The sequence below is a fragment of the Ictalurus punctatus genome, chromosome 12, assembly GCF_001660625.3.
Source record: "Ictalurus punctatus breed USDA103 chromosome 12, Coco_2.0, whole genome shotgun sequence".
Lineage (NCBI taxonomy): Eukaryota > Metazoa > Chordata > Actinopteri > Siluriformes > Ictaluridae > Ictalurus > Ictalurus punctatus.
In genome coordinates this window covers 16234855-16257510 of record NC_030427.2, presented here as the reverse complement: position 1 = coordinate 16257510, position 22656 = coordinate 16234855, and the positions used below count along the sequence as shown (strand labels likewise).

Here is a 22656-nt window from a genome sequence, read left to right as displayed (position 1 = left end):
TGTTTAAGCTATTTTCTTTTTTAAAATGCCAGTCAAGTGTGTTAGTCGCTAAGCTGTGATCTGAGGCTGTGCGGCTAACGCAGAGCTAATAGCTCACTCAAAATATTTTACCGTGTTCATATTTTGTAGATTTGGTATGTAAATATGGGAATCATTAAACAGTTTTATGACTGAAACGGAAAAAAAGGGTTCCTGGGATTTTTATTTTGTGTGTGTGAACCTGATTAGCTAGCAAACATGACACCGCAAAAAAAAAAGGGGGTGGGGGGCAGGAAATCAATACTAAGTATGTGCAGTACATATATACACACAGCCTTTGGATTTATTTATTTATTTATTTATTTATTCGTTTATTTATAAGGAATTTGCCATTGGTGGCAAATTAAACATCAATTTAAAAAAAAAATTGGAATTAATTTTAGATGTACTTAAGACTCTAATTTCAATACATTATTGTTTCATTAAAAAGATTCTACCGTTATATTGTATATTAATGATAAACCGTTATATATATATATTTTTTTATTAATCGGACCAATAGCACACTCTGCTGCCGAATACGTTCAGGCCCAGCTGTCCTTGCGCATGCGTAGTATAAACACCGGAAGTGTATTGTGATGCAGCATAGAGAGCATCGCGCCATTTTATCCAATAGCAGAGTGGTGGACAAAGTACGTTTTTTTTTAGCTTTATAACAGAAAATGGGAAGAAAGAAGAAGAAGCAGCTGAAACCGTGGTGTTGGTATCCTTTTAACTTGCTTTGCGACTTAAAAAACAGCGAAGTTAGCGAAATATCTTCTTAGCTAGCGAGGCTATATTCCGAACGGCGACATGATAGTCACGTAGTGCACTACGTAGGGCATATACGCCATTCTTCAAACCTTGTGTATTGCGCTTAAGTAGAAAGCATAGGCCAATTTTGGGATACAGCTCAAGCTAATGCGCCTCAAGTCTTTTGAAAACGGATTAGCTAGCAGGTAACAGTACTTCGTGTAGTTATTTGCTTGCCTTTATAGCGATATAAATCGGCACAACTTTGAATAATTATGTATTTTAAATACTAACCGTGTATCGAAGCTCTTTATGTAACTTCAGTTATTTAAAGTCACCTTTCTTAGCCAGGAGAAGACAAGACTTGAACGCTAATGAACGTGTTATCATATTTGCGTTACACTTCACGTTTCAGTTCTCCAAAATGTTTTGTTTAATTTCTGTAATCTCTATCGTTATGTGTCTCTAGTTAATTACGGCCGGACTTAACTGCATAAAAAAAACTGTTAAAACTAAAAATCTAAATCTAAATGTTTTGGTTTAACTCCTTGAATGATTGAGCGTGGGAGTGATGTGTCATTTGCGAACGAGTCGACTCTTTGAACCGGACTCTGAGAGTCGAGTTGCAAAGTAAAATAAGATTTCCTGAAGCGATTAATTACGTAAAAAAAAAGAAAAATCACAACACTATTTTTTTCAGATTAGAAAAGAATTTGCACGCTCAATGACCATTTTGGGAGCCGAAAGAGTTGACTTTTATTGATGAACCGAGACTATTGAACTGATTCACTCAGAAGAGCCGGCATTCCGAATCACTATGTAGTAACGGTGGGTTTTTCTTTAGCAGGGGATTTCCTGACAAACAAGTTTCCTGATATTACGTCTTTAAAGTAATGTTACTGCTACTTTTATAATTCTTTATAATGATTGACAGATTAAGAAGGGAAAAAAAAGATTAGTAAATATGGCACAAGTGGGAGTGTTTACTTTCTGTGGATTGTTGGGTGTTTTTATCCAGTCTGTGATCGATTATGCACCTTAATCTGATTGCACAAAGGTACTGCAACAGAGACTTTGATGACGAGAAGATTCTCATCCAACATCAGAAAGCAAAACATTTCAAATGTCACATATGTCACAAAAAGTTGTACACAGGACCTGGCCTGGCCATACACTGCATGCAGGTACGAGACACACATTTGAGTAGACTTTTAATTCCACTCACAGATTTTTTTAAAAATGCATTCAGAGATGGGATCATGAAACGCGATTAACATTTTATTCCAGGTGCACAAGGAAACGATAGATGGCGTTCCAAATGCGATACCCGGCCGAACCGACATCGAGCTGGAGATCTACGGCATGGAGGGTATTCCGGAGAAAGACATGCAGGAGCGGAGACGGCAGTTGGAACAGAAATCTCAAGGTGGGAAATGAGACAAGGTCTTTCCTTGTAATCACAAACAGTAAAAAGCTAATGAAAAATAAATGTCCAGCTATATACATCATTGAGCCTCAATTATCAAGCCTCCATTTATTTATCTGGAAAATGTATTTCTAAGCAAGTCGTACGAGCATTCACACAAGAAATGTCTTGTTTATGAGAATCCAGTAAATTCGGGGTCACTTACAGATGAGCTTTGGAGTCTCAATCAAAAACACTTCCTCATACTAGTTCACTTGGTCAGGGTCTAAGTTTCATTAATTAAAGAATATAAAAATAAAGAAAGCTAGCTGACACAAGCCTATAAATTAAGACAAATAAAACGATTCATTCAAATAAGACAAAAGAAATGGAGGTGTATAAACAGAGGACGGGCCGGTCTGTCTGTAATCCGTAAACAAACGCCTCAGCTGATGTAAGATTTAAATGCTCCATTATTATTATTATTATTATTATTATTTCATGCTCCCAGCTATTTGTACACTTTACCTTTTCTGGATTTTTGTGGATGTCACTATATGCAGAACGAGCTGTATCAGGAATGCGCTTTGCACTTTACTGGTGATCAACATACACACACGAGTGCAAAGAAAACCAGCATTTCCAAAACAGTTGTAAATCTGATGGAAATTTGTATTTTGCTTACGCAAACATTCATGTACACCGTTACTGAACGATTGCTTAATGAGCCCCAGATTAATGTGTGTGTGTGTGTGTGTGTGTGTGTGTGTGTGTGTGTGTGTGTTTAAGCAGAAAGCCAGAAGAAGAAACAGAACCAGGACGACTCGGATGAGGACGATGATGAAGATGAAGCCGGTCCCTCACCATTTCAGCAGCCGCCAGTCCCCCAGCCACAGAACGCCTACATGCCCCCGGCTAACTACTCAGGTGGGTCAGTTACACAGTCAGAGGTGTCTTCATGCGAATATCTGCATATTAATGCTCAATTTTATTTATTTATTTATTTTTAAACAAATGTAATTTATTTTACGAAGTGTTGTTTGTGTACTATTTGATCTTTGCTTGTGAACACTGTGTGTGTTTGTGTGTAGGTATGCCTCCTATGATGCCTGGTGTTCCACCAATGATGCCCGGAATGCCTGTAGTGATGCCCGGCATGCCACCTGGGTACATTTCTGTCTCTAATACATAATGGCTTATTCATTTTGAATGCTTTTAGCTATATGTTTGGAGCATCGCTTGTGCACGTCCTCGGATATTTAACACTGGTGTAATACCAACATAAACAGTAGGGGACAGTATAGCACTGTGAGACACTGTCAATAACTGAATAAACAAGTTAGTGTTTGTCTCAAATTTCATCCTTGTGTGTTGCTGTTCTAGACAGTTAATGAGTGCCGTTGTCCAATTACCATTAATGTTTAAATTTTAAAGCCTTTTCGTGTAGTCTTTAAACTTAGCAAAAGGTCTGATTTGAGTGTATTAGTAAATACTTTTGAATATAAGCTTCTAGTTTTCGATTTGAGACACGGTAATGATGACAATCATGATGTTGGCGGAAAGTTTTAAGAGCCCGAGCAGTGTGTGTATTGTTGCTGTGTGTGAATTGGTGAGAGGTTTTACAGTTCCACTTCTTCTTCCAGATGTGCTCAAGATGTTTGTAATTCCTTCGATTACAAATTCAGTAGCATCGCTTGTTATTACATACTACTAGTTTCTTTGGCTACTGATCTCTTAACTGTTTAATGAATTGGGAACACTCAACCCCCTGAATTTGTTCCTTTGACAGTATGATGCAGATGGGAGGGATGATGCCCCCGGGGCCCGGAGTGCCCCTCATGATGTCAGGAATGCCCCCAGGTAAGTAGGAGGTGTAGTAATGATGCTTTTCATTGTCATCAGAAAAACCTGATCTCCAGTATGGGAAAGTGCACTGTAACGCAGTTGTCATTCAGCTCGGAATTCCAAGTCAGGAACTAACCTGATGTGGCCCACAGTCAGCTTTCCCTTTGGATCGTTTTATTTTTTAATAAAACTTCACTTGGATGTGTACCATCAAACATGTTTTGTAAGTTTAGATTTGTAACGTAATTCTGTTGATTCGAGCCCGGGTTTTACAAACGGGATCAGACCGTTGTGACAGAACAAGTTGTTTTTGCAAACAAGATTAGCTGACCTGCCTTGTACTGCGTTTCTTACTGCTAATATTAAATAAATGTAGAAATGCTACTAGAAAATGTGCACATGTTTTACAAGGGAATGTGGTAATGCACAGATGCCTTCAAAAATAATGAAATTTAACTTTTCTATGTTAAACACTATAAAGAGCAGCAAACTCTAATAAATGAATCAAGTCAGTATCTGGTGTGATGACCCTTTTGCTTTTAAACTAGTTGTCCCAAGTACAATTATTGCAAAAAAAAAAAAATATGAGGAAATTAGCTGGTAATTTGAGACTTTTTTTAGTCTCGGTAATTTGCATACATTTTTCTGTAACATTTAATTTATGTTTGGAAATCTTTAAAAAAAAAAATAGGGTGCCTATTTTACATTCAAATGACATTCAAATAAAAATAGCCTTCGTGTTTGTAAATATGTTAAGAGTTTAAAAAAAAAAAAAAGAAAGTTGAGACTTGCTGTACAAGTATGATCTTGCTCTGGACGTCCACGTTTTTCTGAGCAAAAGCACCGGAAAGCGTTTAGATCAGAACCAGAGAAACGATCGACTTTGGAACTTGCCGAGTTTAGAGTACAGTACATTAGATGATTCTTTCCTTCTGATGCTGTCTAGAGCATGTGCTCATAATTGTATTATAGTGAATATGAATATAAAGCTTGTGTTTGTGTTGCAGGAATGCCCCCTCATGTACCCCGGCCTGGTATTCTCCCAATGGCTCAGGTACCTCCTGTAACGGCACCAGGTGTTCCACCCCGGCCTGCTACGCCCGCCGCCCCGCCCCCTGCCTCCAAACCCCTCTTCCCTAGTGCTGCTCAGGTAATGGGGGGGGATTTAATTAAATTAATTTGTTAAATGTAATGATGCATCAGTGGAATTTCTGAGTTATTTTTTATTGTCAAATAATTTCAAATGAATCGGTTTGATGACTCGAATGTATTATTTCAAAATCTAGTTGTTGATAATAAATAATTTTCTTGCAGAATTTTTTTCCCGTCCTTTTTAGTGTTGCATAATTTATTAAAACACTCGAGAGTTTTGCTGGAAGTTTCTTAGTAAACCTATACATCCTGAGACATACAGTATCGTAGAAACTAGAGGTCAAACATTAGTTTTTAAAGTTGATACTGAATGAAAACATAACCCTCAGAGTAAAATATTGCTGTACTTTATTACAAAAATAAACAGTACTGACTGTTTTAAATGAAATAAATCTATAAACATTAATATATATTAATAATTAATATTAAAGTAAATAAAATCCGATATATAAATCAAAACTGAACCAAAAAGTAACACTCCTCATAAATATAAATCGAGACATCCAAAATGAGGGGGACAAACACTTCAAATAATGCAACAAAATTTGTCAGTGATGGTTTTTCGCCTCTAGAAGCTGATGTTGTACTGTTTAATGACAGTGGACCCTTCTGAGCCGCTCTGCAAGAGACACAACCAAGAAAAACTATCAGTGTGGAGTTTTGCCGGTAACCGATAGTTCCAGCAATCAGTTATCGGTCACAATTAATCGCTCAACCTCTAATAGATCTGTCTTTAAATATTGCAATGTGGTTTTGTTTGTTGTCATATGTGTTTGTACATTGTGTTTTAATTCCATTTTAAACAATCAAAATGTGTTCATAAATGTTGTATCAGGATTGTGTTGAAAGTATTGGCACCCCTTTATGTTTCTGTATATCCAGGCTCAGCAGCCGGTGCCCACTAACGCCGATCCTCCGAAAGCAACGTTTCCTGCCTATACGCAGCCTCCGTCGTCTTCTTCCTCTACATCTTCCTCCTCTGTTTCCGCTAGTAGCACTGCGGCTAAACCGAACCCCCCAGTAGCCTCCACTAAACCCGCTGCCCTCTCCAGCTCCAGTGCTACCAGTAAGTTGATGCACCCTGATGAGGATATCTCGCTGGTAAGTGCTCGGGAACGCTTCTCCCGATTTATCCCCCTTTTTATTCGACAGTAAGTAATGAAAACCGTATTTTTCTCTTTACACCGGCTCGGGTTAACGTTGCACATTTTAATCTGTTAACTCTTGTTCGTGTGCATACAAGTTTCTTAGCTTTATTACGAAAACGTTAACGTGTTTAGATGTTTGATGTGTGGGTTTTGGTTTTATTTATTTATTTATTTATTTATTTATTTATTTATTTTAGTAGTAAGGAAGTAAATGAGTGTTTAGCGTGTGCAGCGTGTGATTGTCGTCGTGTGTGTGTGTTGCTCTCGGTGCAGGAGGAGAGGCGAGCTCAGCTGCCTAGGTATCAGAGGTTGATTCCTCCTCGTCCTGGGCTGACCGTAGCTGCTGCAGCACCCCCTGCTGCGCCGGTGGTTGTGGGCTCGTTGCCTCCTCAACAACCTCTTATCAGACACCCCATGCACAGTAAGTCACTCATACACATCACAAACAAAATGGAGTCATCCATATACATTACAACACATACATTACATGGTTATCAGTGTGCTCTATGTTCAGCAGAATAAAATTACAAGCTGATTTAATATTCAAATTAATTTCAAATCTTTTGTATCACAAAAATTTTAAATAACAATAAAATAATTATTTAAACATTAGAAAATATTTATATAATTACTGTGTAATTTGATCTGAACAAAGGCTCATTTAAAATAAAAATAAAAAACATTTAGATTCTGTTTTGTCGTCTCTTATGTAAGCATAGCGTGTAAGCCCGTCTTTTAGCTCGGATTAAAAAAACCAAATGGCGGTTAAACCCTCTTCACAGCTAAAATCTCACACCTCGGTTTCAGAGCCCACTAACACCTCTTGTTAACAGTGTGTGTGTGGGCGTGAGAAAGTATAACTAAATTGTACAGAACCAGTCCTGAGCTCTCAGCGCTGACCATCAACCTTTAATATGAGAATTAACAGAATTAAAACCATAAATTCATATAGTTAAAATCTATATCCTGAATTTATATATTTCTGTAAAACTGCTTTGGGACAAAGTCCATTGATAGAAACATTATACAAATACAAAAACTTAATTAAACCCTGTGGTGAAGGAAGATAAATAAAATCAGACATATCTGATAATCAAATTTTCCTTTCATTTTTATGTATTTATTTATTTTTAAACTCTTGATCATGATGAAGAATTTGAAGACAAGGTAACCTTTATTGTTCCGGAGGAAATGTTTAGGAAGTTTAGATTTTGTGTTAAAATAAAATAAAATGACTAAAACTAAATTGTAAATTGTTTCTTTATTTTATTATGTTTTTTATTCTTGTAAAGCTTGAATGAACCTGACATTGCAATTTGAGTAAAGAAATAACCTGACTAATGAGTCTTCATGAGTGGTCCACTTTTGATGACATCACATTGGGAACTTTCAGATCCATTCACAATTTTCTTAAGCTGAAGATCAGTGTGTCCTGATGTTGTTGTTTTATATTGTGTGTGTGTGTGTGTGTGTGTGTGTGTGTGTGTGTGTAGATCAGTACGGCGCACCTCCTCAGGGAATGCCAGGTTACATGCCGGCGTACGGACAGGTGCCTCAGTTCCAGGGCATGAGCCGATACTGACACGCCCGTGAGGTTTGCCTCATTTTCTGCTGTTTATTTAGATGATTAAGTAACAAACAAACAAAATGGACGGAGAGACTCAAGACAGCACGCAGGACGCTCACACACCCCTGACTGATTATTGTTATGGACTTTACGTTATATTGTGGGGTTTTTTTCGGGGGGGTTCTCTGATTGTGTTTCATTCAGGTTTAAAGCTGTAACAGTGTCAGCGTTACTATAAGGCAAGTTCATGATAATTATATAATAATTATAATAACATCATTTCAGTGTGTGTTTAGTCAGTGTGGAGCCTTCGCAGCACATTCGCGTGCTGTTGGACGTTGAGTCCCCAACACTGGTTTGGTGAGGGCTTCATCGTGGGCATGTGCTGATCGTCAGGTCAAACTAAAATCTATCTATATATATATATAAAATTTATGTTTATTTCTCACATCGTAACATTGATGCATAATTTAGTGCATTCATTTGAAAAAATTTTTTTTAAATAAGATTGTTCAGACACATTCCAGTTTGAAATCTTTCGGCACATGCCTACTTCCTGTGTGTTTGTGGATATCAGTAAACAGTTTACGCCTGTACTTTTGGACCTTTTTCATAAATTTTTTTTTTTTTTTTTTTTTTTTTTTTTTTTTGAAACATGGAATAATAAACTCTAATTTCCTTTCTTGGTTTGTGTTTTGTGTGTTAGTGAGTATTACATGAAGGCAGGTTTGTCATCAAAACACTTAAGTGCTCGCAAGGTTTAATTTTTTTAGATTTTCAAATTTTATAAATAAATATGTATTCTTATATGAAATTTCACAAATTAAAGAATGTAGAACAGTTTAATGTGTATAACTACTGATATTACTTTTTTATTGTTATTACTACTATTTTATTTTGTGACTGAGATGGTGGTTTCTTTTAAGCTGCAGCTTCAGTAATTATTTAGTAATAATTTGCGTACAATACTTAATATATTTGTTTTATTTAGAAAAAAATAGAGATAAATAATTTCTTCATTGTCATGTGGCATGCCCCCTCCCCTATTGGAGGAGACCAGGTATAATGATTATCTATTCTATATAAAATCGATCTATATATAATATAATCTATAATCTTTTGATGGATATTTTTTTTGTTTTTGTATTTACGAAAAGTATTTTTAAAACTTATGATTCTTTTAATAACTTTTATGACCTATAAAACTATATAATGGACAGGTATGGAACATGAATGATCAAAAATGTTTCTGAACACTATAGCTACTTTGAACAAGAGAACTAGGCTGTAATAACGTGGACTGTTTTACATGTAAAACATGTTGCATTATTCGTCTTATATTCTAAAAACATTCACATTTGAATGATGTAAATTGGGATGAAGGGAGCATCTTGTTATCCAGGGCAATATTAAATATCTGGCTCTCAGACACACTGAACAGAGCAGACGCAGAGAGAGGTGTGAGTGCAGCAGGAAAGTAAGACCTCGTGCTTGCAGGACAGTACCGGTGACATTTGGGAGAGAGAACATGGGTTTTCTTTATTTATGAAGATTCTCTTTGAAAAGCAATAAAATACACTGAGTATCCAAATGATGCCCTGTCTGTTTTGTTCTCTCTCGAACAATTTGCGCCAACATTCCAATCTCTACACGCCCCCTGGTTGAGAACCACTGATCTAAAAGTAAAGCTCATTTTCTGTAACCAAACCAGTTCCAGATTGTAGAGGTAGCTCCTCTTTAGATAAACTCCTCCTCGGCTTCAGGTCGACGTTCCGCTGTGCTTGTGTTCGCTCTGCACCTGAGCTGTGAATGGGTTGCACACACAAATACATAATCAACAAGGCTTTATCGTTATTGTCGTGGGAAGAATGATTCTTAGTGTGGGGAGAATTTCTACTGGTATATCGCCCATCCCTACTGTTTACACCAGTCCGTTTTTCGGGCGACACGGTGAATAAAAGTGCAGATTCAATTAAAACAATTTAAAAATTCTCACATACCAATTTTTTCCCCCACCGCCATGTCCCTTTAGGGTCTCCTTACAAAAGTTGTTTTCTCACAATGTAATTTTATTGTGAGAAAATCTCACACTTTGTGAATGGGACTGGTGTCACATGCACGTTGGCATCTTCGCCATCATAAATGTAATAACTGCATGCTATAGAGATGGACTTTATCTCCTATTAAGAGAGAGGGATGTCCCCTTCTCAAGTGTTGGACACTAATGTGGAACTTGTCAATCCTGCAGGGATGATGTATTTTTGTAGGCCAACATGGAAGTTAGTAGCACCCTGATTCCCTCGACAAAAAACCAATAGGATTTTTCCATTGATTTTTTAGATTATTGCAGAAAATAAACTCGACAAACTTTTGACAAATAATAGTTTATGATTCTCACATGTTTCGTTCATTAAGATAAGATTCATAAGATTTTGAAGCCAATGCAATCGCCAGAAGTAAAAAGCTAATGTTATAAATGAACTACACCATGGTTGCATGACTTCAACGTCACCACCACTAAGCTTCCGACAACTCTTTCAATCTTTATTTAAAAAAAACAAAAAACATTACAATAGGAAAATACTGAAAATTGATGAATCTACAAGTTGAGTTGGAAGAGTGAGAGTTTAAACACAACAAGGCTGTAGTAGAAGAGATTTCCTGTTCAGCGTGATGACGTTTATCGTCCCTGACAACCTCTGTAGTATTTTAGCCACTTGTCAGCAACCATCTTTTTCAAGACATGTAAAAGCTTTGAAAAAAAAAAATCCTGAGTGGGGTATTACTGATGTATTTTATGGTGCAAAATAAATACAATGGACTATCGATCAGTGGATTATCATTTGCAGGGAAGAGACAAAGAAACAAACAATGCTATTTAGTGTAGAAAACAACACGGAAAGAATTCAATGGATCGTTTAGAATATATGCTTGCATTTCAGTGTCATCAATAAAATAGCCATATCATAATAAATACACACATAGTATTTTAGCGTGTCATTGTGAATCTGGTGCTTTCAAATGATACCTTATGTGTGTAGGCAGAAGGATTTATTAGCAGTGAGCATTTTATTTTGGGTATGTCACTATGCGCACTCACTAAAATGGTGGGTGCTAGCATCTTCTTAGGCTTTTTGTTCAACCTCTTTTTCGTTGGTAAGACAGTTTTGTACTTGAGTGGCCCTTTTATGTAACTTCAGCGGCTCCAGGCGCGAATCTCATTGGTCGGCCAGTTTTTGACGTGGCGCGTAAAAAAACAACAACCTCGTTTTATGCCTGGGTGTGAACACTCTCGTTGACAGCCACTGGGGCGTTAAACAGACCACTTTTCGTGTGAGGATTCTGTGAGAACTGTCCCGGTGTGAACAGGGCTTCAGAATTCAATTCTTGACCCACGCTGCTGTTACCTTCTCAGTACCAAACTCGGGAAGAAGTCACATGGACTTCTTGGAGTTCAGTGAAAACTTCTTAGTTTAATGCTGAAATTATCAGAGTATATATACTGCAACGGAGGAAGAGTTAGATCATTGCTTGACTTAACTAGGAACAGAGCGTATTGTGTCAGATCAGGGACTTCTGTGTACTCGGGTAAGAAGATGTACTGGCTATTGTTGTGGATAAAAATGACATCAAATAAACATGAGGGAGACCTAGTATGCGTAATATGTAATTTCATTGATAATTCACAGGACTGGTGGGTGCGTAATCTTGAGGAGAGCGGTAGGGGGAAGAAAATGGGGTGTGTCCTGGGGACATGGGATAGTCAGCAAAGGTGAAATAAGGAGACCACTGAGAGTAGGGCAGACTGACAGGTGAAAAGAGGGAAGAATGGTCAGATTCAAATCCAGCCCCTCCAGTAAAGGAGAGAAGGGAAAATGACGACGGGCACCTAGACACATAGAAGCGGTATTAGGCGGATATTGACGAATTGGATTCACACTTTAAGAGTAACACACTATGGTTTATTAGTCAAAAAGTCAAAAAGAAGTATAAGAGCTGAGGAGTGCAAACACACACATACACTCTCGTACATTCAAGGGCGGGCATGTAGACATAACACACACACACTCTGTCTCTCTCTCTCACACACACATAACATTATAACTTTATAAGAATAATAAAAAGGAGTATTAAGATATTATAAGGGTAATATCTTATAATAATGAAATATATACTCTTTATAAAAAACTATAAAAATAAAGAGTAGTAGGATATGTAGGATAGTAGAAGGGTAATATTATGATATTATGAAGTAGGAAGTACAGTAAACCATTTTGCAAGCAGTATAACTATATATAAAATAGAGATATAGAGCAAATATGAAAATAAATTATAAACTAGAAATACAGAAAAATGTAACTTACTCATAATTCAGATAGTGAAGATTCTTGTCTTGCAAGGAAGGCCTTAATTTTAAGAGAAAACCCTGAGGAGCCATTTATAAGGGTAGTTGAGTCAAGCTGACCCCGCGAGATAAGAATGAGACCAAGGTCTCTCTAAATTGTTTTGCCTCTCTCCACTTTTGAACCTAATGGTAAATTGGAAAGACCTCTTTCAAAACCTAATGGTAATGTAGATGAGCTCTTTTTAACCCTATTGGTATTGATAGCATAGTCTTTCTGAAATATATTGGTTATCTACTGTATAAATACTGGAGCTTGAGCTCCGGGTGTCAGATCCCTTCTGAGAATTCTCATCGGTGTGGATCTCGTGTGGTGGAACGGAACCAATAAATCTGGACCCTTGCTTCTTCTCACTCATGGCTGGTGTCTTTTTTCTATCTCCAACTGGTTATACAGATGTGAGTATTTGCTTCTATGTTGAATTTTAAGTGTTTTTGGGTAATAGGCGAAATTTGGGCCAGCACTATCAGAGAGGGTTAGAGAGCAAACAGATAGCAAGCCTATGTGATGTGGAACTTATTAGTTAGTTTTCTAAACTGATACTGCTGCATGCTCGCCTGTCGTCAGTGACTACGTTTACATGGACAGCAGTAACCAAATTATTGACCTTACTCTGAATAAGACAATATTGTGATTAAGGTGTTTACATGAGTTGTTTTTAGAATACTCCTTTCATGTTCCTGTTTTACATGTTATAGAACATAGATGGATTAATGGCACGTCATTACGTCACCGCGCCACGTTGTCCGACGTCCCGCCAGAATTTCACACATCAACATACAGTTCGTCTTCGTTATGGTACTGTATACAGTTTTGGGTGTAACATTTTTAATTTTACGAAAGCTTCAAGTGCGGTTAAGTATTTGTCGTGCTGTACATGCTAATAGATGACTGCTTAAAGCCGTGGGCTGCGTACGAAACCACATACTTACCTACTATACAGTAGCCGATATACATGTATTTCACCTACTATATAGCAGGCAAGTACACGGTTTGGAACACAGCTGCGCTCTCTTGTTTGCCGTCAAATGGTTGTGCACTGTCGTGTGTGTACGTGTCCTGTCGCCAAATGCAGTGAAAACTCCCACACGACGTAAATAGTGTGATTAAAATGTTAACATGTCTGTAATGCACGTCAATAATGCGACTAAAACAGGAATACTCCACATTTTTACTTCGAGTATGACTTTATTCCGATTAAGGTGATAAAAAACTAGTGTTTACATGGTAGTTTCTTAATCAAAGTATTGTCTTAATCTGGTTAATATTGGATTATTGTTGTCCATGGAAACCTACTTCGTGTCGCTTCTCTCTTGGCCTGAATATGTTTTGTTTATATGTTGAATAAATTGCTTGATGAGGAAGAATTAATTAATATAAATAACATGGGTAAATTATATATATATATTTAAAGTGTGAGAGATAATTTCTATTTTATTTTTTAAAAACTTGTCAGGTAATTTTTTTTCTCCTTTGAATCATGAAGAGCAACTCACTCATGGTTATTGGCTTATTTTTATTTATTTCTTGAGGAAAGAATACAAAGCCACTCAAGGGTCACAATGAGACTGAGTGTATTTGTTTATTTTATTTTTATATTTATATATTTTTAGAATTTTTAATGTTTGTGCTTTTTATTTGAGGAAAAACAAACATATTGGGCAGAAAAATCTCTTTTTTACCCTAGGGGTTATTTTTTATTTTTTATTTATGTATTTTATCAAAAAAAATTTATTCTTTTGTTTTGAAGCAGGGAATGAAAACATCTGACAGGTAAACCTTTCTCTTTTTTTGCCCCTGGGGAAAAAAGTCTCAGGGGTTAAAATATATTTTTTTAAATTAAATAAATAATAAAGGTGTGTTTGCATGCAAAGCTTCAGTAAACAACAGGAACCACCATACAGTGGTGCTTCAAAGTTTGTGAACTCTTTAGAATTTTCTATATATCTGCGTAAATATGATCTAAAACATCATCAGATTTTCACACAAGTCATAAAAGTAGATAAAGAAAACCCAATTAAACAAATGAGACAAAAATATTATACTTGGTATAATTTTTCAGTTATTATACTATAACTGTTCAAAAATTCTATTTTGGTCTCATCTATCCACAAAACATTTTTCCAATATTCTTCTGGCTTGTCCACATGACAATGTGGCAATTTTGCAAGCAATATTCTTCGGAGAACAGTGTGGACTCATGAACTCCAAATGGTGGACTCATGAACATTAACATTAGCCAATGTGAGAGAGGCCTACAGTTGATTAGAAGTTACTCTTTCCTTTGTGACCTCATTGACTATTACACATCTCTCTTTTCGAGTGATCTTTGTTGGTCTCCACTCCTGGGGAGGGTAACAATGGGCTTGAATTTCCTCCATTTGTACACAATCTGTCTGACTGTGGATTGGCGGAGTCAAAACTTTTTAGAGATGGTTTTCTAACCTTTTCTATCTTGATGAACATCAACAACTCGTTTTCTGAGCTTCTCAGAAAGCTCCTTTGTTCATGTCATGATACACTTCCACAAACATGTGTTGTGAAGATCAGACTCTGATAGATCCCTGTTCTTTAATTAAAACAGGGTGCTCACTCACACCTGATTGTCTTCCCACCTGACTCTAATTTCACATTCAAATTAACTGCTAATCCTAGAGGTTCACATACACAGATACAGTGCATCCGGAAAGTATTCACAGCGCTTCACTTTTTCCACATTTTTTTTATGTTATAGCCTTATTCCAAAATTTATTAAATTAATTATTTTCCTCAAAATTCTACAAACAATACCCCATAATGACAATGTGAAAGAAGTTTGTTTGAAAACTTAGCAAATTTATTAAAAATAAAAAACCAAAAAAAAAAGCACATTTACATAAGTATTCACAGCCTTTGCTCAATACTTTGTTGAAGCACCTTTGGCACCAATTACAGCCTCAAGTCTTTTTGAGTATGATGCTGCAAACTTGGCACACCAATTTTTGGGCAGTTTCTCCCATTCTTCTTTGCAGGACCTCTTAAGCTCCATCAGGTTGGATGGGGAGCGTCGGTGCAGAGCCATTTTCAGATCTCTCCAGAGATGTTCACTCGGGTTCAAGTCTGGGCTCTGGCTGGGCCACTCAAGGACATTCACAGAGTTGTCCTGTAGCCACTCCTTTGTTATCTTGGCTGTGTGCTTAGGGTCATTGTCCTGTTGGAAGATGAACCTTCGCCCCAGTCTGAGGTCCAGAGCGCTCTAGAGCAGGTTTTCATCAGTGATGTCTCTGTACATTACTGCATTCATCTTTCCCTCGATCCTGACTAGTCTCCCAGTTCCTGCTGCTGAAAAACATCCCCACAGCATGATGCTGCCACCACCATGCTTCACTGTACGGATGGTATTGGCCAGGTGATGAGTGGTTCCTGGTTTCCTCCAGACATGATGCTTGCCATTCAGGCCAAAGAGTTCAATCTTTGTTTCACCAGACCAAAGAATTTTGTTTCTCATGGTCTGAGAGTCCTCCAGGTGGCCTTTTACTGAGCAGTGGCTTCCATCTGGCCACTCTACCATACAGGCCTGATTGGTGGAGTGCTGCAGAGATGGTTGTTCTTCTGGAAGGTTCTCCTCTCTCCACAGAGACACGCTGGAGCTCTGTCAGAGTGACCATCGGGTTTTTGGTCACCTCCCTGACTAATGCCCTTCTCCCCTGATCGCTCAGTTTGGCCGGGCGGCCAGCTCTAGGAAGAGTCCTGCTGGTTCCAAACTTCTTCCATGTATGTATGATGGAGGCCACTGTGCTCATTGGGACCTTCAATGCTGCAGAAATGTTTCTGTACCCTTCCCCAGATCTGTGCCTCGATACAATCCTGTCTCGGAGGTCTACAGACAATTCCTTGGACTTCATGGCTCGGTTTGTGCTCTGACATGCATTTTTAACTGTGGGACCTTATATAGACAGGTGTGTGCCTTTCCAAATCATGTCCAATCAGCTGTATTCACCACAGGTGGACTCCAATCAAGTTGTAGAAACATCTCAAGGATGATCAGTGGAAACAGGATGCACCTGAGCTCAATTTTGAGTGTCATGGCAAAGGCTGTGAATACTTATGTAAATGTGCTTTTTTTTTGTTTTTTATTTTTAATAAATTTGCAAAGATTTCAAACAAACTTCTTTCACGTTGTCATTATGGGGTATTGTTTGTAGAATTTTGAGGAAAATGATTAATTTAATCCATTTTGGAACAAGGCTGTAACATAACAAAATGTGGGAAAAGTGAAGCGCTGGGAATACTTTCCGGATGCACTGTATGTAACATTGGATCATTTTCGTCAATAAATAAATGACCAAGTATAATATTTTTGTCTCATTTGTTTAATTGGGTTCTGTTTATATACTTTTAAGACTTGTGTGACAATCTGATGATGTTTTAGGTCATGTTTATGTAGAAATATAGGAAGTTCTATCATATCACAAACTTTTGAGCACCACTGTACATAAATCACACCACATCTACATCTATTAGCTCTAATTTAGTTATTAAGGCTATTTAATAGTTTAATTTAGTATTTTGTTGTTTGTACAAACATCAAAAAATGATGTAAAATGCTGGGGAAAAAACACCTGCTGTTACTTTGTGGTTTACTTGTTCTTTTCTTTTTTGAGCAAAACGGTTGCATGAGCCACTGAAACTTACGAGGATTTCCTGTTCCTGCCCCCAACGCAAGTATGTACACACACACACACCAGTACTGTAGTCAGTTTTATTCCGGTACCACGGGTGAGAAAGTCATACGGATAGTGATGGACAAGTGGCTGCTGAAGCGTCACCAGTTTTTTGTCTACCTCATCACCTTTTTATCCACAGGTAACTTTTACGTCATTAAATAATCTTTATAATATAAATAACTAGTACACACACAGGCATCACTGTAATGTGTGTGTGTGTGTGGAATGCTCTGTACACATGATGTGTATCTTGAGAAACCGTTATGCAAGAACACTTGATGTTTTTGTAATTTAGCCGTCTCCTTAAAACACTTTATCGATATTTAATCAGTGTTAATAATCTGAAAGTGTGTTAAAGCAATCGGTCACGTGTGTGAGAGCACACAATCAACATGTGTCAGCACTTGATTAACACACTTCATGCGGTTAAAACTAGCGAGAGTGTGTTAATGTTGTGCCCTAATATTGCATAACACTCTTCATGAGGATATAGTGTGTGTTTGAGCCATGTTGATGTTTATTACCGTGTCACATGTCTGATTAATTCTGATTTGTGCGTGTCGCGTTTATTTAGCACTTTATTTTGTTACACTTTATTTAGTTTTTTCTGATTACTGTCTCGGATTTTTAGAAAGCGACTTAAATAATATGCAAATAGATGCAAATAATGCAAATAGAATAAAATTGCTATAAAAATATTTAAATACGATAATTTTATATAATAATAATTATTGTTGTTAAATCAAATCTTGATCAGATTGTACAATGTTTTGTTTTGGTTTTTTTGTAAAGAAAACAAATATTTTTCTTCATAACATTAATTAAAAATGCAGTAAAGTCCCTAAATATGCCTTTTGTGAAATATGGACTAAATACTCGTGTACAAAATAACTCGATATTTGGTAAAAAATATACATGCTTTAATTTCAGAAAAAGGGATTCTGGGTCTTGTTAGTTTTAAAAATAACCATCCAGTGTTCAGAATCCAATCTAAATATCCAGATACAAAGAAAATGTTTAAAAGTCCGATCTGTGTCCTGCGTGTTGATGGATAAAATTAATAGTAATTGCAATGCTTAGAGAAATTATTCCGCTGTTTTATTGCACTTTAAATTGTAGCTTAAATGAACAGAAACTTAGACTTTCTTTTACACCTTTTGTCATGTTAATAAAGTTTTAAAAAATAAACAGAATTTTATTAAACGAAGCCGATGACAAAATGTGCAATTAGTGATTACGTGCATCAGTGTTAATCACCACAGATTAAAACAAAATTCAGATCTACAGCTAATTAGCTTTAATGAGATGCAGAAATGTGAGGTTTGGGAAGCTTTCTTAAATTTCTAATATACATCCTCGCAGTGTAGCAAACATCATGATACGTTTATTAAGTTTACGTTTATTAAAATACGTTATTACCTGTAATGATTTGTGTTCAGGTTAAAAACTAAACTGGGGTTAAAAAATTTACAAAATGTCCTGTTTATAGACAGTTTTATCCTATAGAAAATCATTCTCATAAGTAAAGTTACACTGTACGGCCAAAAGCGTGTGGACACCTGACCATCAAATCCGTAACTTGTTCTTTCCTCAAACTGTTACCACAAAATCGGAAGCACACATTTGTCTAGAATGTCATTGTGTGCTGTAGCATTACAGTTTCCCTTCACTGGAACTAAGAGGCCCAAACGCTGTTCCAGCACGTGCACAAAGCGAGCTCCATGAAGACATGGTGTGTTAAGGTTGGAAGAAAGTGGAAGAACTCGAGTGTCCTGCACAGAGCCCTGACCTCAATCCCACTGACCACCTTTAAGATGAACTGGAACTGGAACTGGAGTCTCCTTACTCAACATCAGTGCCTGACCTCAACCTCACTTATGCTCTTGTAGCTGAATGAACATAAATCCCCACAGCCACGCCCCAAAATCTAGTGGAAAGACTTCATGGAAAAGTGGGGTTTATTATAATAGCAAAAGGAAATAAATCAGGAATGAGATATTCACCAAGGACATATGGGTGTAATGGTCAGGGGTGCACATACTTTTGCACATATACTGTATATATCAACTATACTTGCTCAAGAAGGTAGTCTTAGAGCAACTTCATCTAAGGCAGTAGTCACCAACCTTGTTCCTTAAGATCTACCTCCCTGTAGGTTTCATCTCCAACCAAAATCTAGCGCACCTGTTGTAGTTGATCAAGAACTTCTTAAGGCGATGATTAGATGGACATGTGGGAACGATTATGGTTAGGAAGGTAGATCTCCAGGAACAGGGTTGGTGACTACTGCCTTAGATGAAGTTGTAGCAAAGAGCAAGACGGTGAAGTATACATTAACCTCATATCTCCGTCCTGTCTGTATCTGTAATAACGATATCCATTTTCTCTCCAGCGTTTGGCGATGTAGTGTATTTCCACGCACATCGCAACTCCTCCATCGAGTTCTCCTGCGTGCCTCCTGAAAGGTCCGACAAGCTGTTTGCTTTTTCTCTGACTCGTGAATGGCTTAAACAGAGAGAAGTGCTGTATCACAACTTCCAAGATAAGCCCACTCTTAAAGATATGACGTTTAAGGATCGCATCTCGGAGCAAACTGAACCCATGAACTATAGCATCCACTTGAGCATCAGGCACTTGCAGGGCTACGACACCGACATGTACATGTGCATGTTCCACTACAGCAAAACCACAGGCTTTAATAACCTGTCAGGGAACAAGTTCGTCCTATACGTCCAGGATTACCGTAAGTACGACTTTCTCATCACTCCTCATGGGGCCAGTCAAGGTCAAGTAAAAGTGGACGTGGCCAAAAAAGCTGTAGGACAATTTAGTTGAATCGAATCTTGTAACTCACCAACCAATAAACAGTAAAACAAATAATAATAATAATTAAAAGCCCTATAATCCTGCCTCCTACTGACTTATTGGATTGTGGAGTTTATAGAAACTGTCACACCTGCATTTTGCTCAAATTAGTGCTTCCTCCATTTTGGATTTTCAGGCGCTCTTCTGAACTGTGAAGCTCCGCCTCTTCAGGGGTCATCACGACCAAAGCATTTGTGTTATTGATTCATCAATGATATGAATGTACTTGACACCGAAGTTCACCTGCACACGGTTATGACATAGTCGACTGAAATGAACGTTATTACTGTTAGTGGTGTGTGTGTGTTGTCCTGTCCTACCATAATATGCTAAAAGAAAAGGTGTTATTGTGTTGTGTGTAAGTTTAGAGCACTGTTGCTTTCAGTCTCCCATCACTACAGAACAGAAAAGTCACACTGCTTTTTCAGTCTCACTCTGACACCACTTCCCAAAATAACTACACTTTATGGCTGTTTATAGTATGCTGAGGGATAACTTCACTTTGCACACACACACACACACACACACACACACACACACACACACACACACACACACACACACACACACACACACAAAGCTTAGTATAAGCAAATTACACTAGTATTTAAAGAGTATTATCAGGTTTGTAGCTTATACAGTAGTGATGTATTTGTGAAAGAGTCGACTCATTGAGCGGACTCTTTATGGGACTTGATTCACATATCTATAGCTGAAATCCTACCTAAGAGCTAAAATAATTTCCTTTGCATTTTTGTCCCTGAAAATGTAGCAGTGTTTGATTCTCTAATGCTATTGTGCATGCTCACACACAAAAGAGGTATAATATAATCAAATTGTGCAAATCTTTAAAGATTTGTACGATGTAGAGTAATGATGTTTGCAAATGAGTCGACTCTTTGAAGTGACACTATACGGGTCAATTCGCATATCAGAGGAGCCGAAATTTTTCAGGTTCAGGGTGTAGAGTAGCCATGTGTGGTTTTTTCCCAGTCTGGTCAGTTTAGCGGGGGGGTTGTGGGTTGTCCACTGTAGCCTCAGATCCCTGTTCCTGTCTGAGCGGAGAGGAACCCGATGTTGTGTCCATCCGCCTCAAGGTTCAGCATGTTGAGATGCTCTTCTGCTCACTACGATTGTAGAGAGTGATTATTTGAGTTACCGTAGCCTTCCTGTCAGCTCGACCCAGCCTCATCAGCAAGGCATCCCCACCTGCAGAAACACTTTGTTGTTTTGTTTTTCGCACCATTCTGTGTGAACTCTAGTGACCACACAGTGGTGTGTGAAAATCAACCGAGATGAGCAGTTTCTGAAATACTCAAACAACCCGTCACATTTTCCCCCAATGTTTGATGTGAACGTTAACTGTGTACATGTGTTCCTAATAACAATAATATTATTGTAGTAGTGTTGTAGTTAATATTATAATAAAACAATGTTATAGTGAGTAATCTCGTGTGTTTGTAGATATCGAGCCGTGTAGCTGCTACAGTTACACACCACTGCTGTTCTCTCTGTCTGCTGCAGCAGGACTGCTCTTCTTCATCATCCTCATCCTCACTGCAGTGCACTGTGTGAGTACCTGTGTGTGTGTGTGTGTGTGTGTGTGTTTTATTAGTGAGATGAGTGTAAGTGTTAATTTGTTACCTATTTTTAATCGTTAATTTTCCACTGTTAGAACAATATCACTGTTTACACACAGTTCAGTTCTGAAGATGCAAATCAAACCTGTAAATCTTGCCCAGGAAGCTCACCATGTGTGAGTGTGAGTTTTAAGACACCACCCATGTGCTGAGTGTGTGTGTGTCTGTGTGAGTGTGTGTGTGTGTGTGTATCCATTGTGGTTTGAGGAGCCGTTGATTTATTTACACCTTCTGAAAGTGTGTGAACCACTCCCTAATAGTCACTTCCTGTCCCTCTCTGTGTGTCTGTTTCTCTCTCTCTCTCTCTCTCTCTCTCTCTCTCTCTCTCTCTCTCACTCTCACTCACTCTCGCTCCCTCACACACACTCCCTCTCACTGTCTGTCTGTTTCTTTCCCCCCTTGCTCTCTCACTCTCTCTCTCACACTGTCTGTCTGTCTCTCTCTCTCTCTCTTTCACACACACACTCTCTCCCTCTCTGTCTCTCTCTCTCACTGTCTGTCTGTTTCTCTCTCTCTCTCTCTCTCTCTCTCTCTCTCTCTCTCTCAGATGAAGCCACGTAGAGGACATCAGACCAAGCAAGAGCTCTTGATTCCCATCTATGAGGAGATGAATGGTGTGCGAGAGAAGACGAACTCTCGCGTGCAGGAGGATGACATCTCATCTCTCTACGTTCAGCCGAAGAAAGAGAATCCCTACATCAACTGATATCAACTAAGGTGTGACCTCTGACCTTTGAAATCTAAAATCTTTCTAGAGGTTAATTCACTAAAATGTCCAAAAAAAAATCAGAAATATATTTACTCACTGAGCCAGACGCTTTGAGCTCTAGTAAGTTAATATGACAGTTGATTAATAAATTAGTAACTAAATCCTAATAAATCATTTATATATATATATATATATATATATATATATATATATATATATATATATATATATATATATATATATATATATATATATATATTACACACTTTATTTATAAATAGTATATATAATTAAGTATGTATAAGTATATATTTATATATGTACTATTTTATATTATAATATTATACTTAAATATACTATTAATAAAAAACTTATTATAATAATAAAGATTTATATATTGCACCTTTTATACATTTAAGATGCAGCTCAGTGTGAAAATAAACAG

General features: G+C 37.5%; 2 protein-coding genes across 4 annotated transcripts in view; both read left to right on the top strand.

The window, feature by feature from the left end:
• The first annotated feature begins 584 nt into the window (after positions 1-584).
• On the top strand, positions 585-9482 carry znf207b (zinc finger protein 207, b). Of its 2 annotated transcripts, none has more exons than XM_017481795.3 (10): positions 585-742; positions 1829-1955; positions 2059-2197; positions 2969-3103; positions 3268-3343; positions 3966-4036; positions 5029-5171; positions 6056-6274; positions 6595-6742; positions 7815-9482. In XM_017481795.3, exons 1-10 carry the CDS (start codon positions 702-704, stop codon positions 7901-7903), a joined length of 1188 nt encoding a protein of 395 aa, XP_017337284.1. In that variant the 5' UTR covers positions 585-701; the 3' UTR covers positions 7904-9482. The 2 variants fall into 2 exon arrangements, with proteins under 2 accessions (XP_017337284.1, XP_017337283.1); XM_017481794.3 differs by having other exon boundaries at positions 2966-3103.
• Positions 9483-16989: 7507 nt separating this feature from the next.
• The window catches only part of cd7al (cd7 antigen-like), a 10690-nt gene continuing 5023 nt past the window's right edge, over positions 16990-22656 (top strand). For both annotated transcript variants that reach the window (XR_008397261.1, XM_017481796.3), the window contains exons 1-4: positions 16990-17136; positions 19390-19740; positions 21327-21433; positions 22050-22219. Coding sequence is in view for 1 of the 2 variants with exons in the window: in XM_017481796.3 (XP_017337285.1) it covers positions 16998-17136; positions 19390-19740; positions 21327-21433; positions 22050-22208 (756 nt within the window). In the remaining variant the exon portion in view is untranslated. The remainder of the gene's footprint in view (positions 17137-19389; positions 19741-21326; positions 21434-22049; positions 22220-22656) is intronic.

Coding starts and splice junctions, on each gene's coding strand:
- znf207b (XM_017481794.3), top strand. CDS start 702: ATGGGAAGAAAGAAGAAGAAGCAGCTGAAACCGTGGTGTTG. Junction 3,104..3,267: donor GCCCCCGGCTAACTACTCAG/GTGGGTCAGTTA, acceptor GTTTGTGTGTAG/GTATGCCTCCTATGATGCCT. Junction 6,275..6,594: donor CTGATGAGGATATCTCGCTG/GTAAGTGCTCGG, acceptor CTCTCGGTGCAG/GAGGAGAGGCGAGCTCAGCT.